General features: G+C 43.4%; 1 protein-coding gene across 1 annotated transcript in view; it reads left to right on the top strand.

Annotated features, from left to right (window-relative positions):
* Positions 1-26,912, top strand: part of LOC146817842 (G protein-coupled receptor family C group 6 member A-like) — a 119,461-nt gene that overhangs the window by 32,838 nt on the left and 59,711 nt on the right. Inside the window, exon 3 of the mRNA XM_085611305.1 lies at positions 12,944-13,807. Coding sequence (XP_085467431.1) covers positions 12,944-13,807 — 864 coding nt within the window. The remainder of the gene's footprint in view (positions 1-12,943; positions 13,808-26,912) is intronic.

Here is a 26,912-nt window from a genome sequence, read left to right as displayed (position 1 = left end):
AGGCAGTACTATGAATCCTAAAACGAAGTGGTGACGTGTGGAACTGTGAAAAGAGCACGGTATATGTGAGCAGAATACAATATACGTATTCAAGTCATCACACAAGAAGTGCACAGCGGCATCTATACTGAAGACATTTTACAACAAGGTGCTTTGCATTTGAAGAAGTTAAAAAAAAGACGTCAAGCAGGGGTGCACGCATGCGCACGCCGGCAAACACGCGAGTGGTGCGTGCGCAGCACCGCCAAAAGTGAAAGTAATCACGCTCCAGCTGGCAATCGATAAAACATCCAGGAGTGTTTCTGGGAAATGTTCGTCAGTCATTATACACATAGTTGCTGGGAGTGGAGCTCTGGATCTGTACCGGAGGACACAGGAAAACAAGCAGTTACAATGCAATAGGTCTCGCATTTACGCAAGTTTGAGCTATTGGCATTGTAAATTAAAATGCCTTTTATTTATGCTTTGGTTTCTGAAACATAAATAAAAGGCATTGTCATTTACAGTGCCAATAGCTTAAACTTGTGTAAATGCGAGACCTAATGCATTGCAAATGCTTGTTGATCTTTACTTCCATCAGGTTACTTATGTCTTAGAGCATCGGCAGGTAATGTAACTTCATTGCTCTGTAAAAAGCAGAGCCACCATAGAGTTGTGAATTTGTGCTGTACCACAGTTCTTCTGGCTAGTATCGTGAGAGAATCAAACTCAGCTGTGGGCACTGTTCCCTAGAACGTGCGCAGGTTGGTGCATGCGCACTGAAGTCACCCCGAGCGCGCAGTGTCCCAACTGTAGCGCACACACACACACAACACAACCCTGAAGATCGTTTGCGCTGCCGATTTTAAAATGCGAGCGGCGCGAAATACTGTACATTTCTGGATGCAGGAGGCAGAGCTAGAGACGACGGTGAAGAGGACCCAGCCGAGCGTCAGGAAAGTGTCTCCCTCATGTCCTGAATGGTTTGGGAGGGCTCGGGTTTATGAGCAAGTGGCGCCTGCACTTACTGCATTTTTTTTCTTAATAGTGCACAGCTGGGGGCTGCTTGTGGGCCTTTGTGAAAGTATTCATGTTAATCGCAGCACTGTCATGCCCTGCAATTAACATGAATACTTTCACAAAGGCCAACAAGCAGCCATGCAGCCGTGCACTATTAGGAAAAGGAATGTGGCAATCTAAAGCGCAACGTATTCTTCCAGATGATTCTGAAAGAACACGTCATGTTTGACACTGCATTACTTTGCTAATAGTGGACATCTGCGGGGCTGAATGTGGGCCTTTGAAATCGTTTTCATGCTAATTGCAGTGCACACGGGCGCTGCAATTAACAAGAATACTATCTCAAAGGCCCACATTCAGCCCGCACTATCAGCAAAAGGAATGCAGAGTCATACACAACGTGTGCTTTCAGAATCATCTGAAAGCACATGTCGTATTTGACCCTGCAGTTCTTTAGCTAATAGTGGACAGCTGTGGGGCTGAATGTGGGCCTTTGAGCTAGTATTCTTGTTAATTGCAGCGCTGGTGTGCACTGCAATGAACAAGAATACTATCTCAAGGGCTCACATTCAGCCACGAACTATTAGCAAAACGAATGCAGGGTCAAACACAATGTGTGCTTTGGGCCATACGGGGGGGGCCGCACAGACCACAGGCTAGCTTGTTGGTGTGAAAAAGGCCGCTTTATTGGAAACAGGTGCACCTTACATAAGAACATCCCTTGGCCTGTGCCGTACAAAACTATTCCTCACTAAATATAGCCTTCCTATCTGACCCACCCACCCCCTCCCCTAAAATTGATTCCCCCCCTGCAACAATCATAACACAACTTACAATTCCTAACTTTCCTACCCTACCTAACTAGGTAACTTCTTATGTCCTACCCCACCGTAACCATAACTCAGTATATGTCCCCCATGACCTAGGAAAACGCCCCCAAAATCTAGCGCAGCACACCAGCACCTGTTCCAGCGACAAATCCCCCACACAGCATCCCTCCCCGATGCACCTGTCCCCAAGAAAACCACCCCGGCTTTCAACCAGAAAGACACCCCCCCAACCCCTAAAAGAGGGGTGGGGGCCCACCAGCTCATAGGGAGGGAGGGCGGGACAAAGCTCGCACCAACCACCCCCAGCCGGCCGTTGTGTCACGATCCACCTAAATGGTGAGTCGCCACACAAAATGGCCGGCTATAAACCCCACCAGCCCAAAAGGAGCCCAACCAGCCCAAAACGCACAAGTAGCCCAATACCCGGAAGTCCGCCCCCATGCTCCGGCTGCCCCCCCCCCCCGGCCCAAAGCCCCCCGGGAGGGCGAGCCTCCCGCTGGTCGGCCGCCCCCCCAAAGCCCTATTCAGAATCACGTCGTTTTTGACCCTGCATTTCTTTTGTTAAAAGTGCGGGGCTGAATGTTGGCCTTTGAGATAATATTCTTGTTAATTGCAGTGCACACGGGTGCTCCAATTAACATAATTACTATCTCAAAGGCCCAAATTCAGCCCCGCAGCTGCCCACTATTAGCAAAAGGAATATAGCAATTGTAAAGCATGACGTGTGCTTCATGGCTGCTAAGTCTTCAGATTGCTATGTGTGACATTTTCTCACAAGCAAAACCAACACAGTAAAATTCACGGTTTAACAACCCCCACGGCAAACAGCTAAGGGGCATTAATTGGGGTGCAAGAGAGGCTGAGGGGCACACATAGCCGGGCAGCAGCGGAGTGAGGAAGAGCGCTGTATTATTGCAAGTACGTTGCGCGGTTCGTGAAAACTATTGACCACTAGAAACTGTGAGGTGGACTCTTTTTCATAACATATACAAAATCACTAAATCATTGGTCTTGACTAAGTTCCCCTTCATACCCCCTTAGAGTCAAAACACGAATTAGGTGGAAGGCAACATTAATGATGCATTCGCGTGCACAAGGCATAAGTAGAAACACTCATTTTGACATTGAAATGCCCACACATGGGGAGGCATGGCTGGCAAGATGTCGACAAGAACTGCTTCATTCTGGATACAAAACTGTAATATTTAGGTCCAACGCTGAATCCTGCAGTCCCCCGCCACCTGGGTCAGGACAGAGAGCTGAAAGAGGGGGCTAACGGCAGAAACAAAGTTGTGTGAGGCCTGCAGCAAGGCACTGGTGCGTATGCCCCTGAGGAGAAGACTCCGAAGTGGAGGCTGCGTGAAGGAGGGCTGACCCAGTGGAGAGTGTTGTCTTTTTGTGGGGGTACCCTGGGGGGCTGAAGAGCCCCTGACGAGAACCGGCTGCACTGCGGTCAAGACAGGCGATCGGTCATAACAAAGGGGCCTGCCTGGATCACCCCGAGGGGTTCTGGTAATTGCCAACCAGGGTATGTGTTTGCAATGAGGCAGCATTGGAGGCAGCCGAAAACAGCCAGACAGCAGCATAAGAGGAGAGGGTGCCTGGAGGGGTTCTGTTGGCGCCACAGGTGGAGAAAGTGGGCTGTGGCGAGCAAGATTTGAGCTATAGAAAGACAATACAATATTCACCAGTGCAGGAATAATGTTAAATACTGTTAAATGTTGTCTCCGCTTCAGGTATAGGAATGTCACTGCAAAAGGTCAAAGGGAGCACCCCTCGCATGTTAAAGTCTTTGTTCGCTCTCCGCGGGAGGGGGCACAGAGTCAGTGACTGGCGGCTCTGTCCTCTGGCTCCGCTGGCGTACAACTGGTGCACTGATTGACCCACTAAAGAGCTAGCTGGATCAATAAAAATAATACACTAGTGATTAGATTTTGATTAGGCTGAAGTCAGGAATGTTTTCAACTCCAAGGCACGTGTTTATCTAAATACCATGAGCTCAATTATGCATATTTTTTAAATGCATGCATCTTAAATGCAAGCCATAGCTTTGCCTACTTTCAAATCATAGAAACCAGAGTCCTCCTGGCCACAACGAATGACTCCCTTGGCAAACGTGCCACCCGGGCTGCATTCAGACTCAGCAGCTGCACAATGCGTGCTCTGGACTACAGCGGCCACCGCGGGTCCATGGGGTAGGATCTCGGCGGTGGCAGGGATCATTCATGATTATGTTTAAATTACCGCGCTGCGGTGTAAGCACTGCTCTGGTATTGCCATGTCCTGCGTAATGCTCATGCAGCCATGATGATTACTTCCTATTTTAACTCTCCTGTGCCCGCAACCCTGTTGCTGGAGACTGCTCGACCCGGCTGCTGCATTGAGGGTCCCTGGTTCACGCCCTTGACTCGCCTGTCTCCCACACGCCGCCGCGTGTATCACCTTCGCGGCCGCGTATTGAAGCGGGACTACGTTTCCCAGCACCACCTGGGGCACCTGGGGCGGAAGCTCACGCCCATTGACACCTGGAGGCGCAATTAAAGGAAGGACACTCCCGGTGGAGCGGGGGAACTCTCCTGTGCCCGCAACCCTGTTGCTGGAGACTGCTCGACCCGGCTGCTGCATTGAGGGTCCCTGGTTCATGCCCTTGACTCGCCTGTCTCCCACACGCCGCCGCGTGTATCACCTTCGCGGCCGCGTATTGAAGCGGGACTACGTTTCCCAGCACCACCTGGGGCACCTGGGGAGGAAGCTCACGCCCATTGACACCTGGAGGCGCAATTAAAGGAAGCACACTCCCCGCGTCACGGGACCGCGCGCGGGCCGTCAGAGGCAGGAAGAAGCAGAGCAGGGCCACATCTCTTGCCTTCGGTGTTTGAGGTACTGTTTCTTGTTATCAGACACGTTCTGTAGCTGACATATGTCTGTGTGACAGCAGCCACGACTCCATTCCATTATTCGTCAGGACTTTGATTGAGAGTTATCTGATTTGAGATTCTGCAACTGACATCGTTATTTCACCCCGTTTACATGGGCTCACATGGGAATTGTTATTTTTACTGTTTATTCATTCTTTGTTATTTCTGTTTGATCACGGTCTATGGTTGGCTGCGGCCCCGCTTGCAGAGTACTGCCCTCGCCTCCAGGCCATCTAAATGTTATTTTCTCACAGTACACTGTTATTGTTTCCCTTTGTATATACATAGAAATACCATGACCACCCGTTCAAGTAAAAGCCGGAAATCCGCGGTGGGAGGATCTGTCAGGGGGACCTTAGACCATTTCATTACCAGGGCTGCCACCGTCTTGGAGCACGAGATAGCTATCGCTGAACGACGTCTGTCCCTAGAACCTTTGTTTCAAAAACGCTCGTCGTTGGGACATATTGTGGATGTACTTTCTCCTCCTACCACCTCTATCTCTAACCCTGCTGAACCCTGTGTATCCGATTTGAATTTTATCCCCCAGACCCCTGCCGCCACGGACACATCAACCGTGCCAAATAAAAACAACGGGTATACCTCTGATATCTCCTATTTTACTGATAATTCAATAACGGAACTGATTCCCACTAAAACCCTCAAGAAAGTAAAGAAAAATACCTTTAGGAATAAACCCACGAGTACTAAATTCACCAAACGTAAGAAAAATATCAAAGTCCCTCCTCCTAAATCAACCCTTTCAGTTGTCCAGACCACAACATCTGTAGAATCTGTGCAGGATGATATTCAGATAAATCCACCTTATTCTCCTAAACTGTTAATAGATATTGAGCATTTGGTGAAATCTTTACTCTCCCCTTTAGTGGAAAGAATGAAAAATCTTACTGTTCAGCTAACATCCCTGGAAACAACTGTTAGTTTGCTTACCACATCCATCAGGGATTCTAATTTTAGTTCCCAAAAAAATCCCACTGACTCATCACACGTTGGCCATACCTTATCAGATCAAAAATTAACTCAGGTCGCACCACCACCTAGATTGGCAACCTTACCTTTAGCAAAGCCTATACAGGAAAACAGTGCCCTAGTCAGTAAGTCACCTACAGCCACCCTAAAGCATAACCCGATAGATCTCAATAAAGGCAATGCCAATTCACAGCTGCTTTTGCTAGGCCCGGAGCGAATGACCGATCACATTGACCTGCCGCCAGAAGCAGCTCCATACGTGGTGATTCTTGCTGGTGTTCCGGTACTTGCCAGGGACAAACAAGAGACCTATCAGGAACTTAAAAATAAGGTTGTTCACTGGCTCACTAAAAACAGGACTCTCCCCAGTGACATCAATGGGGAAATATTACATGTAAGAAGGTTGGAATGGGTTGGTTCTAGGCCAAAGGATATCAAGGGAGATGTAATTATTATAAACTTTAGAGACCGCAGGGTTTTGCGCCACATAGTAGATTGGTATACCCCTACCAGTGGCCCAGGTATTTCGACACATGCCCTAAGTTATTTCTACCCACGTTCTCTTCTGTTAAATCCCCAAAATTCACACATCATATCCAGACCCAATACCCAACCTTTTTACTCATCTCTTTCCACCTCAAATAGATTTGCCATCCTCTCGAGCCTGGACGACCTAGATTGACTTTCTCAGCTGAATAACGAGCCGAGTAACAATGACATCCAAAGTACTCTTCAACCCTCTTTAGAGGCAGATCGTTTCCACCTTAAGATTAACACCGTGAGCCCAGGCAACCTTGAAACCAATATAGCAACACCCATCAATGCCTATAGCTTAAATTCTGAGCGTAGTCCCCCACGTGATGGCTTAAATACATCACTGAATCAAATTCAGCTTGAAGTTACGGTATGTCCATTAGATCTATCTGCTCCCTGCCAGTTAAATGACACTCCTGAGCATTTCAACGGCGCCACGGGTAGCAATATCGACATTAACAATAAACCTATGGCCGTAAGGCTCTTGTCATGGAATGTGGCAGGTCTCTTCGATAAATTGTCGAACCCTTCATGGATCCAAACTGTCTCCACTTCTTGTATCATTTGTTTACAGGAAACATGGTCCATTGATGAACTCCATCTTTTAGGTTATAAGACCTTACACACCCCAGCGTTGCTGAGCCCGCATGGTAGGAATAGAGGCGGATTAGTGACTTACATATCTGCAGAGTCAGGTATATCATCCACTAACTTTTTTGGGACTAAAAATTACCAGATTATCTCTTTAAAAGGTAATCGTTTTAATAACATTACCTTGGTCAAATTTTACAATAACATACCTAGTTCCCGTTACGAAACGGTTCTAAACGGTTTAAAGGCAGATTTAATTAAAGTTGAGTCCCATCTTCAAACAGATATGTTGCTTATATGGGCAGGGGACTTCAACTGCTCCCTGTGTCCACTGAGTACGGGTGGCACCTGTGGTCTAGACTCTATCAGAAGCGACACCACTTCTCACTTTCGGCATTCGACATTAGGCGACCTTCTGAATGGATTAATATCGCATTTTAATGTGTCATATGCGAATGAATTATGTAGTCCTCCGAAAAATTTTAAACCAACTTATAATGGGAGAGGTTTCCACTCCACAATCGACTATATCTTGATATCCTCAAGGTACTCAGAGCTTATTACCAACTGGGAGACACTGGACTGTGCCCTCAGTGACCACTACCCATTAACGGCATCTATTAGAACAGTTCCCACATCAAAAGATGATTTAAGGGTAAACCCGTCCCATACCCCGCCCATCACCTTGGGTTGTACGATGGGACTTTACCTTAAATGGGACAAAGTGGTCCCTCCTGTGTTCCTTAACACTCTGATTAATAATACACATGAGCATATCCAGATATGTCTGTCCACCTCAGAAAGCCCACAGGCAATCAGAAATGCTTTCTCCATTATATCAACGGAGATTAAGAATTTAGGGCCCGATTCACAGAACAAACTTAGGACAAAATCCTAAACTTAGTACCATTTTGGTATTCACAGAATGCACTTACTACTTCTGGTATTCACAGAATGAACATACTACTTTTGCGATTCACAGAATAAACTTACTACTTTTGCTATTCACAGAATGGATTTAAGACTACTAACTTTACGTCCGCACTCGGGCCGGAAATTCCGGCCCGGAGGTGGAGCTTCCGGCCCGGAGGCGGAGCTTCCGGCCCGGAGGCGGGGCTTCCGGGCCAGAGGCGGAGCTTCCAGGCCGGAGGTGGGGATTCCGGCCAGTGGCGGAGATTTAAAATCTCCACCTCTGGGCCGGAAGCTCCGCCTCCGGGCCGGAAGCTCCGCCTCCGGGCCGGAATTTCCAGCCCGAGTGCGGACGTAAAGTTAGTAGTCTTAAATCCATTCTGTGAATAGCAAAAGTAGTAAGTTTATTCTGTGAATCGCAAAAGTAGTAAGTTCATTCTGTGAATACCAGAAGTAGTAAGTGCATTCTGTGAATACCAAAATGGTACTAAGTTTAGGATTTTGTCTTAAGTTTGTTCTGTGAATCGGGCCCTTACTCTCTAGGGCACCCAAGAAATTTTCACAGAGCAGTATTGGCTGGTTTGATCGATCATGCACCAAGGCCTTGAAACGTTTAAAAACAACCCTGCAAAATAAACCCCGTAACCTATCGGAAATTAGGGACGCTAGACAAAAATATTGTGCAGTATGGGCGGCAAGAACTAAACAGTTAAAAACAGAGGCATGGCAAGCGTTACAGGAAGCTGCTAACAATAGGGATAACACCGCCTTCTGGAAAGCTGTTAATGCACCTTTTCTGAAGGGTACTCGGGATGTTAAACTTGAGATGGCTATACCCGCTGATATCTGGGTTGACCATTTTGGCACACTATACGATATAAGTGACGATATGGTCCCTACAGCTTGTCTGGATCCCCACCATAACCAAGACAAAGAGCTGAATGCTCCCTCTCTCTTTCCCTTAGACCTTATTTTTGATTGTACTGAGGTCCTTATGGCATTGACTGAAAGCCCCTCTGGGAAGGCCCCCAGCCCTGACTGTGTACCTATTGACATTTTTAAAGCACAGCTGGACTTATGGGCCCCCCTGTTAACAAACGTCCTAAATTCCCTGAATAAAACAGGTTTTATAGACACATGGCCCGAAGCGGTCGTTGTCCCGATTTTTAAAAAGGGTGATAGGAACAATCCCTCTAACTACCGCCCTATCTCTTTGCTCGACTCTCTCATGAAAGTCGCAGGGCGCATTATTTTAAATCGGATGCATGACTGGTTGGGTGAACAAGACATTATTTCAAATTTGCAATATGGTTTTAGACAGGGCAGAGGTACTATTGAGCAAGGTCTGAATTTGACCCTTATTATTGCAAAATATACTCAGGCAAGAAAGGGGACCTTTGTAGACCTCAGTTCTGCATTTGACTGCGTCAACCATGAGCTGCTTTGGGAATCCCTGGCCGAGATTGGTATTGAGCTCCCCATTCTCGCCTTTATTAAAGAGCTGTATAGGGGTGCATCAGCTCGTGTCAGATATGGCAGACAAGGAGAGTGCTCGGATAGGTTTTACATCAAAAGAGGCGTAAGGCAGGGCTGTATTTAAGCTCCCTTACTGTTCACTCTCTATATAAATTCAGTAGGCCAGTATCTTAATAGAAATTATCACGATTACCCCACTATAAATGGGAAACCCATACCCATATTACTTTACGCGGACGATGCCGCAATTATGTCACAGACCCGCATGGGCCTCCAATGTGCAGTAAATGACTTTACAGAATTCATGTCACACCGAGGTTTAAAAATTAATGCATCAAAGACTTTTACCATGTCCTGTGGCCTGGGAATAGGGAAAAGAAAATGCTCCATTTTTATTAATGGAAGCAAGCTTGAAAGTGTCGATAGGTTCCCCTATTTGGGCATCACCTTCTAGAAGAAGGGCTCCTGGCGGGCTGCCGCCCAAGCTAGAGGAGTTGCCTTTTCTAAAGCTATAGGGGCACTTATTAATTTCTCGAAAAAATTAGGGGGACGGCCGATCATCCCCTTATCACAGATCTACCGTGCCAAGTGCGTTTCTACATGCACATATGGATCAGGGATTTGGGGCATTGACCAGGCAGACCCCATACAACGCTCTGAGAACCGTTTTCTACGATACCTTTTGGCAACACCACCCGGCACTTCTGTTTTTGTTATGCATAAAGAACTTGGTTTTACATATATTATGGACATGATAAAATCTGCACCCGTTATATTATGGCACAAAGTGTGGACTACCCCTGAAACACACCTCAACAGGGAAATCATTATGGACTGTCTCAGCCTGAGCAATGTGCATCGATTCAAATGGCTGAACTACGTCAGAAAGATGCTACACGACATGGGACACCCAGAATTTTTCACTGACCCAGCCACCCTCAATAACATCCCTAGAGTGACTCTAAAACGCTTGGCCATTAGCCACCTGGCAAACCGACGCTGGATCACTGAAAATACCAAGTATACTGTACAGGAACATCAACTCTGCACTACTGTGGAAGGGATGCAACACTATCTTTCTGTAATTCCTTCTCCTTTCTCCCGCATGCTCGTGACCCGGTTCCGCACTGACACTTTTTTCAGACTGTTGACATTCCCTAATCAGAACTGTTGGTCGAGAAACTTGGAGAAATGCCCATGTGATGGCCTGTCATCTCAGTCCAACATCCACTGCATCCTTTTTTGTAAATTTTACCAACTGCCAAGGGTTGCCTATCTGAAACCGCTGCTCAAATCCTGGGGACTTCGTTCCTGCAGGGCAGCCTATCTTAAAATGAAAGCTTTAGACAGCCCTCTAGCTATCGCAGTGGTTTCTTTTTACTTAAAAAAGATTTTAATGACCAGGGCTTCTATGCACCCATAAAAGAACACATTGCTTTTATGCTCATTTACTGAATTTGATATGTCTACTATCACTCTTTTAAACTTTTATTTAATTTTATGATGTGATAATGTGATTTTACTGTACTTTTATGATAATGCTTTTGCATGTCGAATAAAGAATTTTGACTTGACTTGAAAACTAATACATTGTAGCTAGCAACCCGTAAAGCCTACTAGGAACAGCGCTCTCGCACAGGCGTGCTGCCACTCCAGTTTCAGTATAGCGGCGTGATGGCTTGACAGCCGAGGCAGGTGCTATTCCTATTGTGCGTGAATTTGCATTTCAGGGTGGACCACCACACTGAAATGCGTTAGTCTAAGACCTGATGCGTTGTACTTGGCAGGGCTGTGAGTAACACTTTCTCGCCAGCAAAATCAAGCCATAAGGAGGAGGGAAATGTATATAGAAATTACATGCATAGCTGTCAAGGTTTCACAATGCTCTGTGTGACCTTTTCATGATTTCAGTGTAATTATTAGTGACATTTCAACAACTATGAGTGACGCTTTCTTTCCAGAAAAAGATAGCTGGCAAGTTTCATTTTCCTTATGTGACATTTTCATATTTTCCTTGTGTTTGTGTGACATTTATATAATTATGTCTGATGCATCTCAATATTTTGCTTCCCAACAACATTTTGATCCATAACCAATATAACAATGAATTAATTAACATAGCCTTTAATCCCTATTAGCACTGCACCTTAAACTGTGGAACTTGTGATTTCACATCTGATGTTAGTGTGTGTTGCCTTTGTATACTTTACAAAGCTTGTATTGCATTTCATGATGTTTCCTTTTTACATATAAAATAGTTCTGATATTAAAAAGGCATCTACTTAACACTTCAAGCATACCGAACAGTGACCAATCCCTTTGCAATACATGACGTTGCAGGATTTTCTTTGAAAAAGACGTGTTCACATCTACCTTCAATAACCACTGTTCAACTACTAACACTTGAACATGAGTGATCACTGGTACTAGGCAGCAAGTAAAAGGTTGTGAACCTTTTATCGCTCACAAATGTACAGATTTAAGAAGGATCAAAATTAAGCAAAGCAAACTAATATGAGCAGAGAACTACATTAAATCACAATAGACTCTTTTTTCTTTCTGAAATCAGCCACTGTTTTAACCTTTTCCATTATAATGCGATCAAGCATAACAAATACACTTTCCTGATAGTGTCTCGGGACAGAATTGTGTCAAAGATAATTTACTGTATTATTGCTTGAAAGGGTGTTCTAACTTTAACCAAACACTGTGTAAGGCACCTCATTGACAAGCTGGGTGATGCTGGGTAAGTCTCCTTGTAATTACTACACACTCCTTTGGCATTGCAAGCCAATGCACGCGGCAGTATCGGAACACTGTTTTATGCAACTCCGTGTTTAAGCTCAGTAGTTTCAGGAGCCGGAAAATAAGAAAAGGCACCGGGGTCATTGTGAGGCTAGACCCAGTACTTACACTTTGTGTATTTAAAGGATTCTCCAAGCCGCCCACAGCCAGATTCATCCAGTGTCATATCCATGTGTATTGTATATATGTGATCTTGTGTAGGCTCCCAACATTTTCCCACCCTATGAACAGTGCTCGAGTTGAGGATCTTTAGTAAAATCTTAAGGTACCATCGTTGGAGTCCTATGCTTGTCAAAACCCGAAGTGTACTTGCCTGTGTAACCAATTCATGTCATGACGTGTGTATCTAAATTGAACACCTGCCTTTAGACACTACATGTGGCGCTACAGGTGTGGAAATACACTGTTCTTTCACTTTTTTAAGCAAACATTTGAAGTGATATTTGATGCTGCACCCACACGTGCGGTCTGGTTCCTGGCGCACACAGCCTGGGCTGCAGCGCACAGGGACCTTACACTGCTGCACACAGAGGCGAAAAGTTAGAGGGAACATTGGTAGTGGGTATCTGAAAAAATGTCTCTCTGGGTTTCAGGGCCTTTAGTGGGCACAGGTGAGAGCAAACATCCCCCCAAAGAAGCATGAAGATGCAAACATTTGGCAGACACACAGAGCCACCGTTGAACAGCGCAGTTTCTTCTTTACAAGATGTATGGTTTCACTTATCTTTAAGTAGACTCCCCTCCTTGCAGATTTGATGTACTGAGTAGACATTTGGGCAACGGAACTTTTTCTAAAGGTTGAGAGCTTTGGTTTTGAATACTTTGTTTTCAGGGTGGTAGTTTGCTGCTGGGTACATGTTTGTTTACACGAGCTCTTTTTTGTTTAAGCAGATCAGCCATGCATCATCTGCAGCGACACTCAGTGACAAAAGGAGGTTCCCATCATTTCTGCGCACAGTTCCAAGTGATGTCTACCAAACAAAGGCATTGGCCAAGCTCATAAGAGTGTTCCAGTGGAACTGGGTGGGACTAATCGCCAGCGACGACGACTATGGACGGTCTGCGCTACAAAGCGCCTCAGATGATATAGAAGCCGAATCAATCTGCATTGCATTCAAAGAGATGATACATTCAGATTTGGGGCACCCTCAAATGGCTGATAATATACATGCCATCATTGGCCGGCTGCAAAGTTCTTCTGCAAAAGTTGTGGTTGTGATTGCAAAAAACACAGTTGTTCTTCCACTCTTCAGTGAATTCATAAAGCATGGAATAAAAAGAACCTGGATTGCGAGCGATGCTTGGTCTAGCTCCAGAGAAGTCACTTCTCTACCAGGTGTCAACAAAGTCGGGACTGTACTTGGATTTTCCTTCAAAAAAGGCATGATTGACGGTTTTGATCAATATGTTGAAAATATGAACCCCCGTCCTGATGTATTTAATACATTTATTGAGGAGTACAAGGAGGCGCGATTTGGCTGCAGTGAAGAGTACCTCAGTTATAAGGATTGTATGCAGACGCAGACGTCTCCGCAGGCCTGCAATGCTTCGGATGCAGTGAAACTCAAATCACCATTGGCCTGCACTCTAGTCAATGTATTATACACAAATGATGACTTCTTAGTGCAAAACATTGAACCTGGCACCGCGTACGGTGCCTATTTGGCAGTGACAGCTATAGCACACGGCTTGCAGAGCTTATTATGTGTCTCTGGAAAATGCAGCAATAGTAACTTTGACTACCCTTCTGGCCAGGTACAGTACAGTTCTTATTCAACTTGCATTTGTATCTAAATCGTGCATGGGGGCATATTTACTTAACATTCACGCAAGGCAGGCTGCTGCTTTGCATGAGTGGAAGAGAGGTGAAAGCCCCATATCTACTAATAAATGGCGTTCCCCACCTCTCTCCCTATGCTGTCGCACCTGTGGCTACCTAGCAACAAAGCAGGCACCCTTGATTCATGGTGCAAGGGTCCTTGTGTTACAACCCAAATTGTTTTTGTGCAGGAAGGGGTAACTTCCTGCACATAACAACCCTTAAAGGTATATTCTTATTTCTATGTGCTCTCCAGGATGTAGCACACATGGAAAGAGGAAGAAACAAGGAGAAATAAAGATATTTCTCCAAATTACACCTCAATGGGAAAGGCATATCGTTTTGAAGCATTCCCAAGATTACTAGTTTTAGTAAATCTGGGAATATGCCAGAACACTATTACTCCACCAATGGAATGCCTTCCCAAAGCAAATTAATACAAGGCAGTGCTATGCGCAGCCGTGTGTTACTTTGTATTTACTAAACACCTCGAAACCATGCAAAGTGGCTTTGTGTGGCTTAGAAAATGCTAAACTATTTAGCATCAGGCTTCGCCACAAAAGTAACACAACCCATGCGCAAAACCTTTATAAATATGCCCCAAGGTCTTCAAAATGTACAATATCTCTTTACTAACCTAAGAGGCCTTTAACCCATTAACTACTGCGCTCCCCCATAGACTGAGCTGGTTTTGGGCTATTTGGAGCTCTATAACTTTCTTCCCGGATAAGTTATCCATGCCAAATTTGCTTCATTTTTTCCACCATCTTGGGAACTCTAATGCTACCCAGGATTTGTGGATTCCCTGGAAGAAACAGAGAAAATGTCCAAAAAATAGCTACATTCTGAGTTTTTGGGGGAAAAAAGGAAAAATGTGCTCCACAAAAAGTGCCTTGTGTTTTTCCTAACAAAAGTTATCAACGAAAGGTTTACCATACTGAAGTCACCATCTTTCTAGCTTTCAAGAACATGCAGTGATTAATCAAAAAAATCTAATTTATCACAGCTTTGGATTGTTTAATGAGATAGCCCATATTTCTTATTTTTTGTGCTTTCAGCCTACTTCCAGTTTGTGGTGGAAAATTCAGAATTTATCAAGGTTTTCACAGAGCAACTAACCGTTGAAATAAAGAAATATAGATAATGAGTGAGAAAAAATGATTATTTTTGACTCAGGGTGGCCTTACGATGGTGGTCAGACGATCATTGGTGATATTGGGTCCACCTGACAAGTAGTGGGCTGTCCCACCCACCAGATTTGGATGCGAACGCCATGTATGTGGTCGGAAACATCCTTTTTTCAACTGTGGCTTGTGCTGTGGCCTGGAAAAGGGCCAGAGCACAAGCCACAATTGAAAAAGGGATGTTTCTAAACATCCATGCATCGTATGTCAGGCACCATGTGGTACCTGGCACACTGTGCATGGATGATTGGGGGGCACCACATGTGCCCCTGGCCACATCGCCCAACGGGCATCTTGGTGCTGCAGAACTATAATTGCTGAGGGGCTTCTGTCAGAGAGAGTGAGACTAAATTTGTTTGATTATCAGTTATCCTTCCTACTGTGGAAAGAGCCACATCTTACTAGGCTTGGATTAGTCCTAAGATATAGTGACAGGTTGTTCCACATTTCAGCAGTTTGACTTGGAAAGCTCTGCCTCTCTGTCATATTTTTTAAAAGGGGTCACAGATATCAGGTGGGCATCATATGACCTCAGCCTTCCAGCTGGTCTGTATGGTGTTACTTTTTGCTGTAAAGCCTTGGGTCCTGCACCATGTAACGCCCTATGAAGTATACAAAGGGCCTTGAATGTGCAACACTCCTTTACCGGGACCCAATGAAGTTCCAGAATCACTTTGGTTGTAGATTCAGTTCTCCCTTTGTTTAGCACTAACTTAGCAGCCAGCACCTGGATCCTTTGAAGCCTTTAGCGTAAATATTCCGGGCATCCTAAAAGTAATGTGTTGCAGTAGTCCAGCCTGCTCATTATAGAGGCCTGTCCGTCAAGTGTTCCGTAAGGTTGCAGTAGTATCGGGACAATTTTCTTTAAGCTTCTTAATAGAACTTAGCATACAGCTACTGTTTTGTTTACCTGTGTTTCCAGTGAGAGCTGCTCATCAAAATGGACACCCTGAATTCATTGGCCAAGGCCAGAAATTGAATGGAAGTTGTTCCTGTCATGGCTCCTGGAACCGCCATGAAGAGGCAGTTGAAAAGGGATATCCTAATCCCTATAGTGTTGCCAGCGCAGATCTTTGATCCTCTTGGAGGTGGCAGTCCTGCCCCCAACCTCTGTGGTCGAACCAGCTGCATTGTAATGCAGTGGTCAGACCGATGCCCTAGATGGCGGATGGACCGCCACTGACAGCCTGTCTGTGGTTAAACCACAATCATAATGAGGGCATAAGTTTTCATCTGTAACTTTTTGCACCATTACGTCCACTAGACGCTTCTGGTTGCAGGGATATATAGGGTTTTTATAGATCCCAAAGTAACCAGTACCTTCAGTTTGTACCAATTATAGACCAATTCATATTGTGAAATATATGGAAATATATGGAGTGAAAAATGGGAATCAAGCAAACCTATGTATTTCTGAAATGGGCACCAGATATAAAATGTAGTAGCAGTGGTTATTTGTACATCTCTAAATTGTGGATTTCCATGCTAGCATATCCCCTTGAGGGTGGGGGTAAGGCGTAATGTCAGAATGTGATGCCTGCCTCCCTTTCGTTTGTCCCAAATACAAAATACCTGGATATTCATGGACTGTCAAGTTTGGGTCAACCTTCCCAATTGTCACAAGCCTCCTATATGCCCACTGGGGGTAGAAATACTCCGTTTACCCCGCTGGGAAGGGCTTTGGCTGTCGGAAAATCTATTGCGCCCCAGGAGAGGGAGAAGGGGGAGAATGTACCCATGCACTCACCTGCAACAAAAATCCGGCACGAAAGTAGTCCCTGGTGTTGAGTGGGCTTTTTGCCCCCCTCAAGGAGGGCAAATTAGTGGTGAGTACCCCAATCCATCGCCTGGTAGGGCATAAAGTCTGTTGGGCCCAGGAGTGTTGGAGAGCACCAGCACATTCCAGAGGGTGGCCGTTGCCCCCAAAACAATACCACATAAGAGCAGTCCCTGCTGTCTAATGAGCTTTGTGTCCCTCTGGGGGACTGCTGATTGTGTGTAATTATCCCCTTCTGCCCATTCTGGGTGGGTAGAAGACTTTTGGCACATTTATTTGAGTTGAGAGCATGGATGTGTCCATGGTGTACAGCCCCTACCCATATTTCTTTTTACATTTGTCCCTGGTGGTGTCTAGTGGGCTTTCTGCCCCCACCGCAGGGACAGAGGGGGCATATTGGGGTAATCATCGCCAACCACCCCTCTGGGGGCAGAAAGACTATCTGCTTTGTTTTTGGGGTGGAGGCATGGCCATGCCCATGATGGGCACCACCCCTATATTTATTTTAGTAAAAATTCCCTGGTGTCTAGTGTGCTTTCTGCCCTCCCCAGTGTGGGGGGGGGGGCAGATTGGTGGTAATCACCCCCATCTGCCCCCCCCGGGGAACAGAAATTACTGTCTGTCTTGTTTTTGGGGTTGGGGCATGGCCATGGCCATAGTGGACAGCCCCCAGCCCTATATTCTCTTTCAAAAAAATCCATGGTGTCTGGTCGGCTATCTGCTGCTGGAGGCAGATCTGGGGTAATTAGCCTCATCCGCCTCCCCAGTAGTTATTTATTTTTATTTCCCTGATGTCTAATGAACGTTATGCTCCCTAGTAGGACATATTCAGGGTAATACCCCAATTCGCCCCCCAGAGGGGCACAAAGACTCTCTGCCTTGTTTCTGGGCTGGGGGCATAATCATGCCCATGGCAGGTAGCCCAAACTCTTATAGTTTAATAAAGTAATCCCAGCTGTCTAGTTGGCTTTCTGCCCCCCAGTGGAAGCACATTTGGGGTAATCACCCCAGCTGTCCTCGGGGGGCAGAAAAAATGTCAGCACATTTATTTGGGGCGGGGGCCTAGCCATTCCTGTAGTGGGCAGCCTCTACCCCATGTTGAAAAAAATTAATTCCCTAGTCACTTGGGGGTAATAAATCCTATCTGCCGCCCCAGAGGGTGCATACATTCTGTCTACTTTGTTTTTGGGGTGGGTGAGGCGTCGGGGTCCTACCCCTATATTAAGAACAATCCCTGGTGTCTAGTGGGCTTTGTGACCCATTTAGGGGAACCTATGGGGATAATCACCCATGTGTGCCCCATCAGGAGGCAGAAAGACTGTCAGTATCTTAATTTAGGGTGGGGCACAGTGCAGGAATGGTACGCAGCCCTCACCGCTATTTGTTTTTGAAAAACAATCCCTGGTGTCTAGTGGGTGTTCTGCCCTTGAGCAAGCAGATTGGAGTAATATCCCACATCGCCCATGGGGGGCAGAAAGACTGTCTGCTTTGTTTTTGGTGTGAGGATATAGCTTCATCCTTCTCTATTTTTAAAAAATATTCCTGGTGTCAGTGGGCTTTCTACCCCTGAAGGGCAGATGGTGGTGAATACTACCATCTGCCCCCCAAGGGGGACAGAACGACTGACATTATTAAGTGGGCAGCACAAGCCCTTGACTGACTCTCCCATCCCCCATTCCTGGTGCCTAGTGGGTGGGTCCCTGCTTGTGGATTGCTCAACTGTGGAAAGTTCCAAAGAGAAATCCACTAAGCAGAGATACCATAGTAAAGGAGGGAGTTTCCCTTTCCACCAACACACCTCCCAAAGCAGTCTGTGCTCTGTAGGTTGAGATATGCCCCCACATACTGATGAATATAAAGTAAAATGAGTCCCTTGGGTCGTTGTACTTTCACTTTATTGTATTGCTTTCAGTGCACTCTGCACACTGATCGTCATTATAGTATGAAAAGAGACACAGGCTGATCAGGAAGCTCTTACTGAGCAGCCTGAGGTAAAACTTGAATAAATGAATCCCTCTTGTGCAATGCACCAGAGGGCCTTTACACCCCTCCTCAGTGTCAGCCAGTGGCCAACAGCTGCACTAGGGAAGAAGTGCGGGTGTTGGGCATTGACCGATACCCACACTCAACAGGTTAATGTTCACAAATGTGCTCAGTGAGTGGCAGATTTCCTTTTGATCTACATCCCAGGAAGCACACAAAGTTGCTAATTGAAGCCACACATAAATGGGGATGGTGTAAATACACCCTGTAGCTTACATATGACCTTTAACTTCCTCACCATTTGTGATTGTCTTGCTCCTTCTCCTAAGGTATTAGAGAAAAATAAATAAGCCAATTAAGTATGTCCAATGCACAGTACATATTTTAGGCTGAAGCCCACACACTGAACCCCTTTTGCAGGGCGCAGTGCACACAATCCTACAGGCAGCAAAATCAGACAAGTGGGTTACCATTACACAAAATGACCTCCTTTAGTCTACATTCTTTTTAAGAGCCAGTGTATTTGACACAAGGATTAAACAATCTTGGCCCTTCATTTATTTACCAAAGGGCTACCCAAACTGCCTATCTAGTCTATAATGTTCCTCCTCGGGATGTCTATTACAAGTGCCCAGACACTGTGTAGCAGGCCAGGGGAGATGTTATTAAGTGGGCAGCACAAGCCCTTGACTGACTCTCCTATCCCCCATTCCTGGTGCCTAGTGGGTGGGTCCCTGCTTGTGGATTTCTCAACTGTGGAAAGTTCCAAAGAGAAATCCACTAAGCAGAGATACCATAGTAAAGGAGGGAGTTTCCCTTTCCACCAACACACCTCCCAAAGCAGTCTGTGCTCTGTAGGTTGAGATATGCCCCCACATACTGATGAATATAAAGTAAAATGAGTCCCTTGGGTCGTTGTACTTTCACTTTATTGTATTGCTTTCAGTGCACTCTGCACACTGATCGTCATTATAGTATGAAAAGAGACTCAGGCTGATCAGGAAGCTCTTACTGAGCAGCCTGAGGTAAAACTTGAATAAATGAATCCCTCTTGTGCAATGCACCAGAGGGCCTTTACACCCCTCCTCAGTGTCAGCCAGTGGCCAACAGCTGCACTAGGGAAGAAGTGCGGGTGTTGGGCATTGACCGATACCCACACTCAACAGGTTAATGTTCACAAATGTGCTCAGTGAGTGGCAGATTTCCTTTTGATCTACATCCCAGGAAGCACACAAAGTTGCTAATTGAAGCCACACATAAATGGGGATGGTGTAAATACACCCTGTAGCTTACATATGACCTTTAACTTCCTCACCATTTGTGATTGTCTTGCTCCTTCTCCTATGGTATTATAGAAAAATAAATAAGCCAATTAAGTATGTCCAATGCACAGTACATATTTTAGGCTGAAGCCCACACACTGAACCCCTTTTGCAGGGCGCAGTGCACACAATCCTACAGGCAGCAAAATCAGACAAGTGGGTTACCATTACACAAAATGACCTCCTTTAGTCTACATTCTTTTTAAGAGCCAGTGTATTTGACACAAGGATTAAACAATCTTGGCCCTTCATTTATTTACCAAAGGGCTACCCAAACTGCCTATCTAGTCTATAATGTTCCTCCTCGGGATGTCTATTACAAGTGCCCAGACACTGTGTAGCAGGCCAGGGGAGATGTTTCTTTGTCTATCTAACACCTAAAGCTTGGAAAAAGTTTTCTTTTACATTATGTTTTGAACCTAACCTACTTACATTTACAAAAACAACTCAAAACCTGGATATTTGAGTTTTTCTATTAACTCTATTTGTTCTAGAATGATTTTCAGTTATGGTATTGGGTTATTTATAAGCATTGGACACCCATGACCAATTGCATTTTCCATAAAACCATAAATAAAATAAATACTCCAGGTGCTAGCCATAACTTTATCTATTTAAAAACTCACCTTTGATGGCAAACATTCATATCAAGTTTCACCTTCGGCGCTTTTGTTTTTGCTAGAGGAAAGGAAAAGGAGATAACTGTTTGCTTGAGTAAACCACCAATGGATGGGCACCTTTATAGATGCTCCTTTGAGCTTTGTTCAGTAGAAATTAAAATGAAAATGTCTTGAAGGAATAGAGGCCTCACAAGGACTTATTTCTTTCAGAGAAAAGTTGGGGGTTAAAGGCAGAAGAGGTAAAATCACTCTACCCACTGTGGTTTTTTTCATGCCTGTGAAGCTTTTAAATTGGGGATTTTTCAGTAAATGAGCAGGATCTTAAAACTGTGAATAGGGTGGATCCAAATACAGCTTCTGGAGAGTTTGGGTGAAGTTATGGGATTGTCAAGAGACATATAAACCAAATAACCTCAATGTTTCTACACCCACCAGAAGAACCTAACAATTATTTTCCAACCAATAGCTGGTCAAATCAAAGCGACAGTGTCACTTACCTATTCCATTACATTGAATTGCTTTAAGTCTTATTTTATGAAGGGCATCTTTTCCCACCAGAATGGCATTACAAACAGTGTTAAAATAAAGTAGTGTTCCCTAACTGGGGTTCATCCCCTATTGCACTGCCTTGTGTCCCTATAAAAGGGATTGCATCGAGTTTATTACTGTAAATCACGAGTCGTCAAAGTTCAATCTTTATCTATTTTTCAATGGTGGTATTGAGTATTTAGGTATTTAACTTTTAGGTCTATTATATTTCCTTTCCTGGGATGATGAATCCATGAGCCTCTAATGATACTTTTGCAATTGTTGCAGTTAAAACAAGGGACAGTCCCTTTGTATGTCTTGTTCAACATTAGAGTGGATTTTCGTGTAAACATTTCTTTTACGTTCTTCCTTCTTCCATAGGGGAACAGTGGTTTTTCTGAGACAATCCCTCTAAAATCTGGTTTGATTTGAAGCATTGGCCAATGTTTTAAAATAGATTTCTTAAACTGATGCTCATGGTTGAAAATTTGGAGATCAGGACCATTCTTTTGTTTCGCCCTTTCTTCCATGTGGGAGCAAGTAATTCTTGCCGTGTTTTAGTAGCACAGCATACTTCAGCTTCAACCAAAAGCTTCATAGGATATCCTCTATTCCTGAATTTGTTAATCATTTTATCTACTTGTTCATCTAAAGTTTCTGGATTAGAAACTATTCTTTTAACCCTTAATAGGTGTGAGTAAAGTAGATGGTTCTTCAATGTATTTTGGTGAAAGCTGTTATAATGAAGCAAGTTGTTGAGATCTGTTTCATTTCTATATATGTTTGTTTCTAGTTTGTTATTTTCCTTTGAGATAAGGACTTCTATGAATGCAATGCTGGTACTATTGAAGTCATAAGTGAATTGAATCCTCTTATTGATGGTGTTAAGGCCATTCAAAGCTACTGTTAATTCCTCTTTTGACCCTTTCCATGAGGTGAATATATCATCAATGAATCTCACAAATAGTATGGCATTAGTTTTCCAGGTATCTTTATTAAGGATATGGTCAATTTCAAATTTGTGCATGAACAAATTTGCATACGCCGGAGCTGCACAATTGCCTATAGATGTTTCAGTTAATTGCAAGTAAAATTGATCATATCAACTGAAATAGCTCTGATACAGTGTGAATTGTAAGAGTACCATTAAGAATACTTTGAAGTCATTGTCCAACTCTGAATGCATTAAAAAATATTCCATAGTTTCAATGCCCAAATCGTGGGGAACTGAAGTATAAAGTTATTTTACATCAATAGTATATAGTAGAATTTGTTTATCTGTGTCAATGTTAGTCTGATTGATTTTCAATAGAAAATCCGTTGTATCCTTGATGTAAGGGGTTATCTTTTGGACATGGGATTGCAAGTATTTGTCCAAGAACTTTCCCACAGGTTCATGAAGACTAACTTTTGTTGACACTATCGGCCTAAAATGAGGGTTGTTTAAATTTTTGTGTACTTTTGTGGCTGACTCAGTCTATGAATGTACTTTTGGGGCTTAAGTCTTTTAAGATGCTATCCTTGCTTCTGGCTTGATCTTTAACAACATTTTCAAAACATTTCTTTAGGCGTAAGTTTTGGATGAATTTAAACAGACTGATTTGTACCTATAAACTGTTAGTACGACAGGTGTTACATGTAAGTCCAGCCACTCACCTGAAATCCAGGACCGTCTACCGGGGAGAATACTATTCCCCAGTCCTCCGAGAAAACCTCTCAGCGCTGCTGGAGTAAACAGGAGCTCTGGCAGGTTGGATGATGAAGAGAGAAAAGAAAGAGACACATCTACTCTTCTACTGTCACTGGCCAGCCAGGATCGAAACTATGAGACTGCGAGAGTAGCACTTTTTGTACCTTAGGAATAAACAGGGTTGATGATAATGAAACAGTAGTGATAGTGTAAGTAAAAATTATATATGTATATCTATTTCTGCTCCACAACCTTCAATTATCTATATTAATATAGGTTCGAGAAACTTGTTACACGTTCTCTCGTCTCGTGGATCTGGGGACCTATTTTGCTTTAGATATAACAACTGAATTTCTAAAAGACACAAAATAAATATATTGTATTATACTAAGAAATACCAGTTACTCAGTATGTAGTGATATGCCTACATTCATTTCTGACACTCTCTCACCTGAATATTTGTGAAAACATAGTGATACCAAATGATCACAGTGGTAATTGTCTCTGGTGCATGAGGAGACTTCTTAATTATGGTGCTCCAAAATTCCAACATAAATAACTCAAAAGTGAATGTTAAATAATGTTGAACTATGAATGTCAATGTTGTCCACAAAAAACCACTGTAGAAATAACACAATTACAATGTTGTCCACAAAAACGACTGTAGCCATAACACTGAGCGAAGAATCTTTGCTTTTTAAAATAATTTAAAAAAAGGAACATATCTTCCTCCAATGACAGGAAAACTGACAGCTCAAATAATAAAAACAAACTGATCAGAGGAATAAAAATAGAAATGTTCACTCAGCTTTGAAAGTTCTGAATTCTGTCTCCGTGTAACCAGCTGGCAGGAATCCTTAAATATTCCAGGAACAGGAAACTCATCTCCAGTAGCAGAAGGAAACAATTCACACCTAACTCCAGACAAGGTGAAAACAAAGCCAAGCACTGAGTGCTGAAGGAAATGTCTATTTGTAGCGTCTTGACAGGGTGTTGCCAGGCATGTTTCACAACGTGCTTGACAACATTAATATTCCACGTGTCTAGCACCTGTCATTCGCCATAGTCTTGCATGCTTCCCAACACACAGAAGCATTTCCTATTTGCCTGAGATTTATGCTGCCATTGGAACAAACCTTCAATTATCTATATTAATATAGGTTCGAGAAACTTGTTACACGTTCTCTCATCTCGTGGATCTGGGGACCTATTTTGCTTTAGATATAACAACTGAATTTCTAAAAGACACAAAATAAATATATTGTATTATACTAAGAAATACCAGTTACTCAGTATGTAGTGATATGCCTACATTCATTTCTGACACTCTCTCACCTGAATATTTGTGAAAACATAGTGATACCAAATGATCACAGTGGTAATTGTCTCTGGTGCATGAGGAGACTTCTTAATTATGGTGCTCCAAAATTCCAACATAAATAACTCAAAAGTGAATGTTAAATAATGTTGAACTATGAATGTCAATGTTGTCCACAAAAAACCACTGTAGAAATAACACAATTACAATGTTGTCCACAAAACGACTGTAGCCATAACACTGAGCGAAGAATCTTTGCTTTTTAAAATAATTTAAAAAAAGGAAAATATCTTCCTCCAATGACAGGAAAACTGACAGCTCAAATAATAAAAACAAACTGATCAGAGGAATAAAAATAGAAATGTTCACTCAGCTTTGAAAGTTCTGAATTCTGTCTCCGTGTAACCAGCTGGCAGGAATCCTTAAATATTCCAGGAACAGGAAACTCATCTCCAGTAGCAGAAGGAAACAATTCACACCTAACTCCAGACAAGGTGAAAACAAAAGCCAAGCACTGAGTGCTGAAGGAAATGTCTATTTATAGCGTCTTGACAGGGTGTTGCCAGGCATGTTTCACAACGTGCTTGACAACATTAATATTCCACGTGTCTAGCACCTGTCATTCGCCATAGTCTTGCATGCTTCCCAACACACAGAAGCATTTCCTATTTGCCTGAGATTTATGCTGCCATTGGAACAAAACAAGCATTGGCAGCATCACTAGAATAATGATAGCAACACTTAAGCAATGAAACCTAGGACCACAAGAACACGATATATAATAACAAAGGGTATTGCCCAGACATGAATTCACTCATGATTGACTGTATATATACCACTGACTGCAAGATGATTCGTATGGAGACCCCTAGGATGTTGTCAAATGATGCAGGCAATGAAACCACCTGTGCATTATGCATTCCTGACAACAGGTAAGAACAAAAGTTGTACCTTTTTGTAAGGTTTTAATTTCAACCTGATTAAATTGGTGAGTGGAAATGTTCATTACCAAGTTATTTTCATTCAGGATTTCTTTCCCTTGGTTCTCTTGATCGACGTTGAAACGATTTTTGATTCTGGATTTTCTTTTTCCCCTCCAGGTTCGTCGTTGGCCATTGAGCCGCTCTCTAAAAAAGCCACCCCAGATGTTTAAGGTTGCTCAGTATCCTGAATAGTTGGTTGTTTACTGGAAGTTGTTTTTTTCTGACCTTCTTTGAAATTTGTTAGATTCACAATCCATAGAAGAGGTCTCTGCGTCGGTGGTTTGACTATATGGTTTATTTTGTCTTCTTTTTGCATACATTTCTGTCCAACTGTACACTTCTCCAAGTTTATAATCGATAAATTCATGTTTAAACATGCACATTTTCCAATTGTTGATTTCTTGAGTGTACCTGGCCAATTGTCGGGTAATGTCAACTAATGTTTTAGACTACTCTTCCGTTTCCAATTTGGTGATAATTCAGTCTTAATTTGATCGATTTCTTTGGTGAGGTCATCCAGAATTTTAGACAATTCTTCCACAATTAAAAGTATCAGGTCTAGTGAATACTTGTTAAGTATGGCATACCATCTTTCAATGAATTTTGAATTATTTTTACACCAGGATGGCTTCAGTGGAATCCTTAATCCCCTGGGGATTCTTTGAACACGATGATACTTTATCAGTTGTTGATTTATTTCCTTTTAGTGAGGTACATCAATTGTTTGATGTTGTTTTGTATATTGCCTGTGTTGTATGGTATTGTTATTTTGTCCTGGATAAGAGCATATATTCTTATGGCCTTGTTATCCGCAAAAGTAAACGTGTCTGCCCTTGAATCAGTCAAATGTGAAATATTTCGTAAGACAATATGAACAATTACGTTTGGGTGCAGTGTTTCTTGATCAGAACAGCGAACAATCACAAGTGAGAAGGATCACGCACTCCTCGATATTCCAAACTTAAGTTAAATCTTACTCCTGTTATGGCACGCAGAAGAGTTTCAGATCCTTGACTGTGAAATACCAATAATAAAATAAAGTAGCATTCCCCAACTTGGGTTCGTCCCCTATTGCACTGCAATGTGCCCCAAAGTCGTGGATGAAAGTTCAATCTGTATTTATTTTTCAATGGTGGTATTGGGTATTCTTCATCCCATCAAATTTGTATTCAAAGTTATTCACATCACAAATTTCCAGAATAAGAAACATTGATTTTTAATTTTTCATTCAATCCCAATGCATTTCGGGCTGGTTTAGCCCTTCGTCAGGGGATAAACAATCTGAAAAAAATATGTAAATGGAGATCATAATGAATACCAGCCAACCGGCCTGCTCTAAGAACAGTATTTATTTAATAGACAATATCGCTCGCACTTTCAGACATGCATATACCCAGTGGTATAAAAGGTCAACCTGTTACAACGTTTATGTAACATCAACGAAAAAAGCGTAAAAGCTAAATGTAGCTCAAGCTCTATCGAACACGGCTATAATCTGTGTTATACCATAACAGATGTGTCTGCTGGTATCCAGGGGTTCAGAACTATGAAAAATATGTCTTTGTGAAATTGCCCTGTGATACATACACGTGAAACATGCTCAAAAGCAAAACTGAATATGCCAAAGATGAATAGC

This window comes from Triturus cristatus, chromosome 6 (assembly GCF_964204655.1).
Source record: "Triturus cristatus chromosome 6, aTriCri1.1, whole genome shotgun sequence".
In the NCBI taxonomy this organism is placed as follows: domain Eukaryota; kingdom Metazoa; phylum Chordata; class Amphibia; order Caudata; family Salamandridae; genus Triturus; species Triturus cristatus.
The sequence above is the reverse complement of the archived record's forward strand: the minus strand, read 5'-3'. Positions and strand labels throughout refer to the sequence as shown.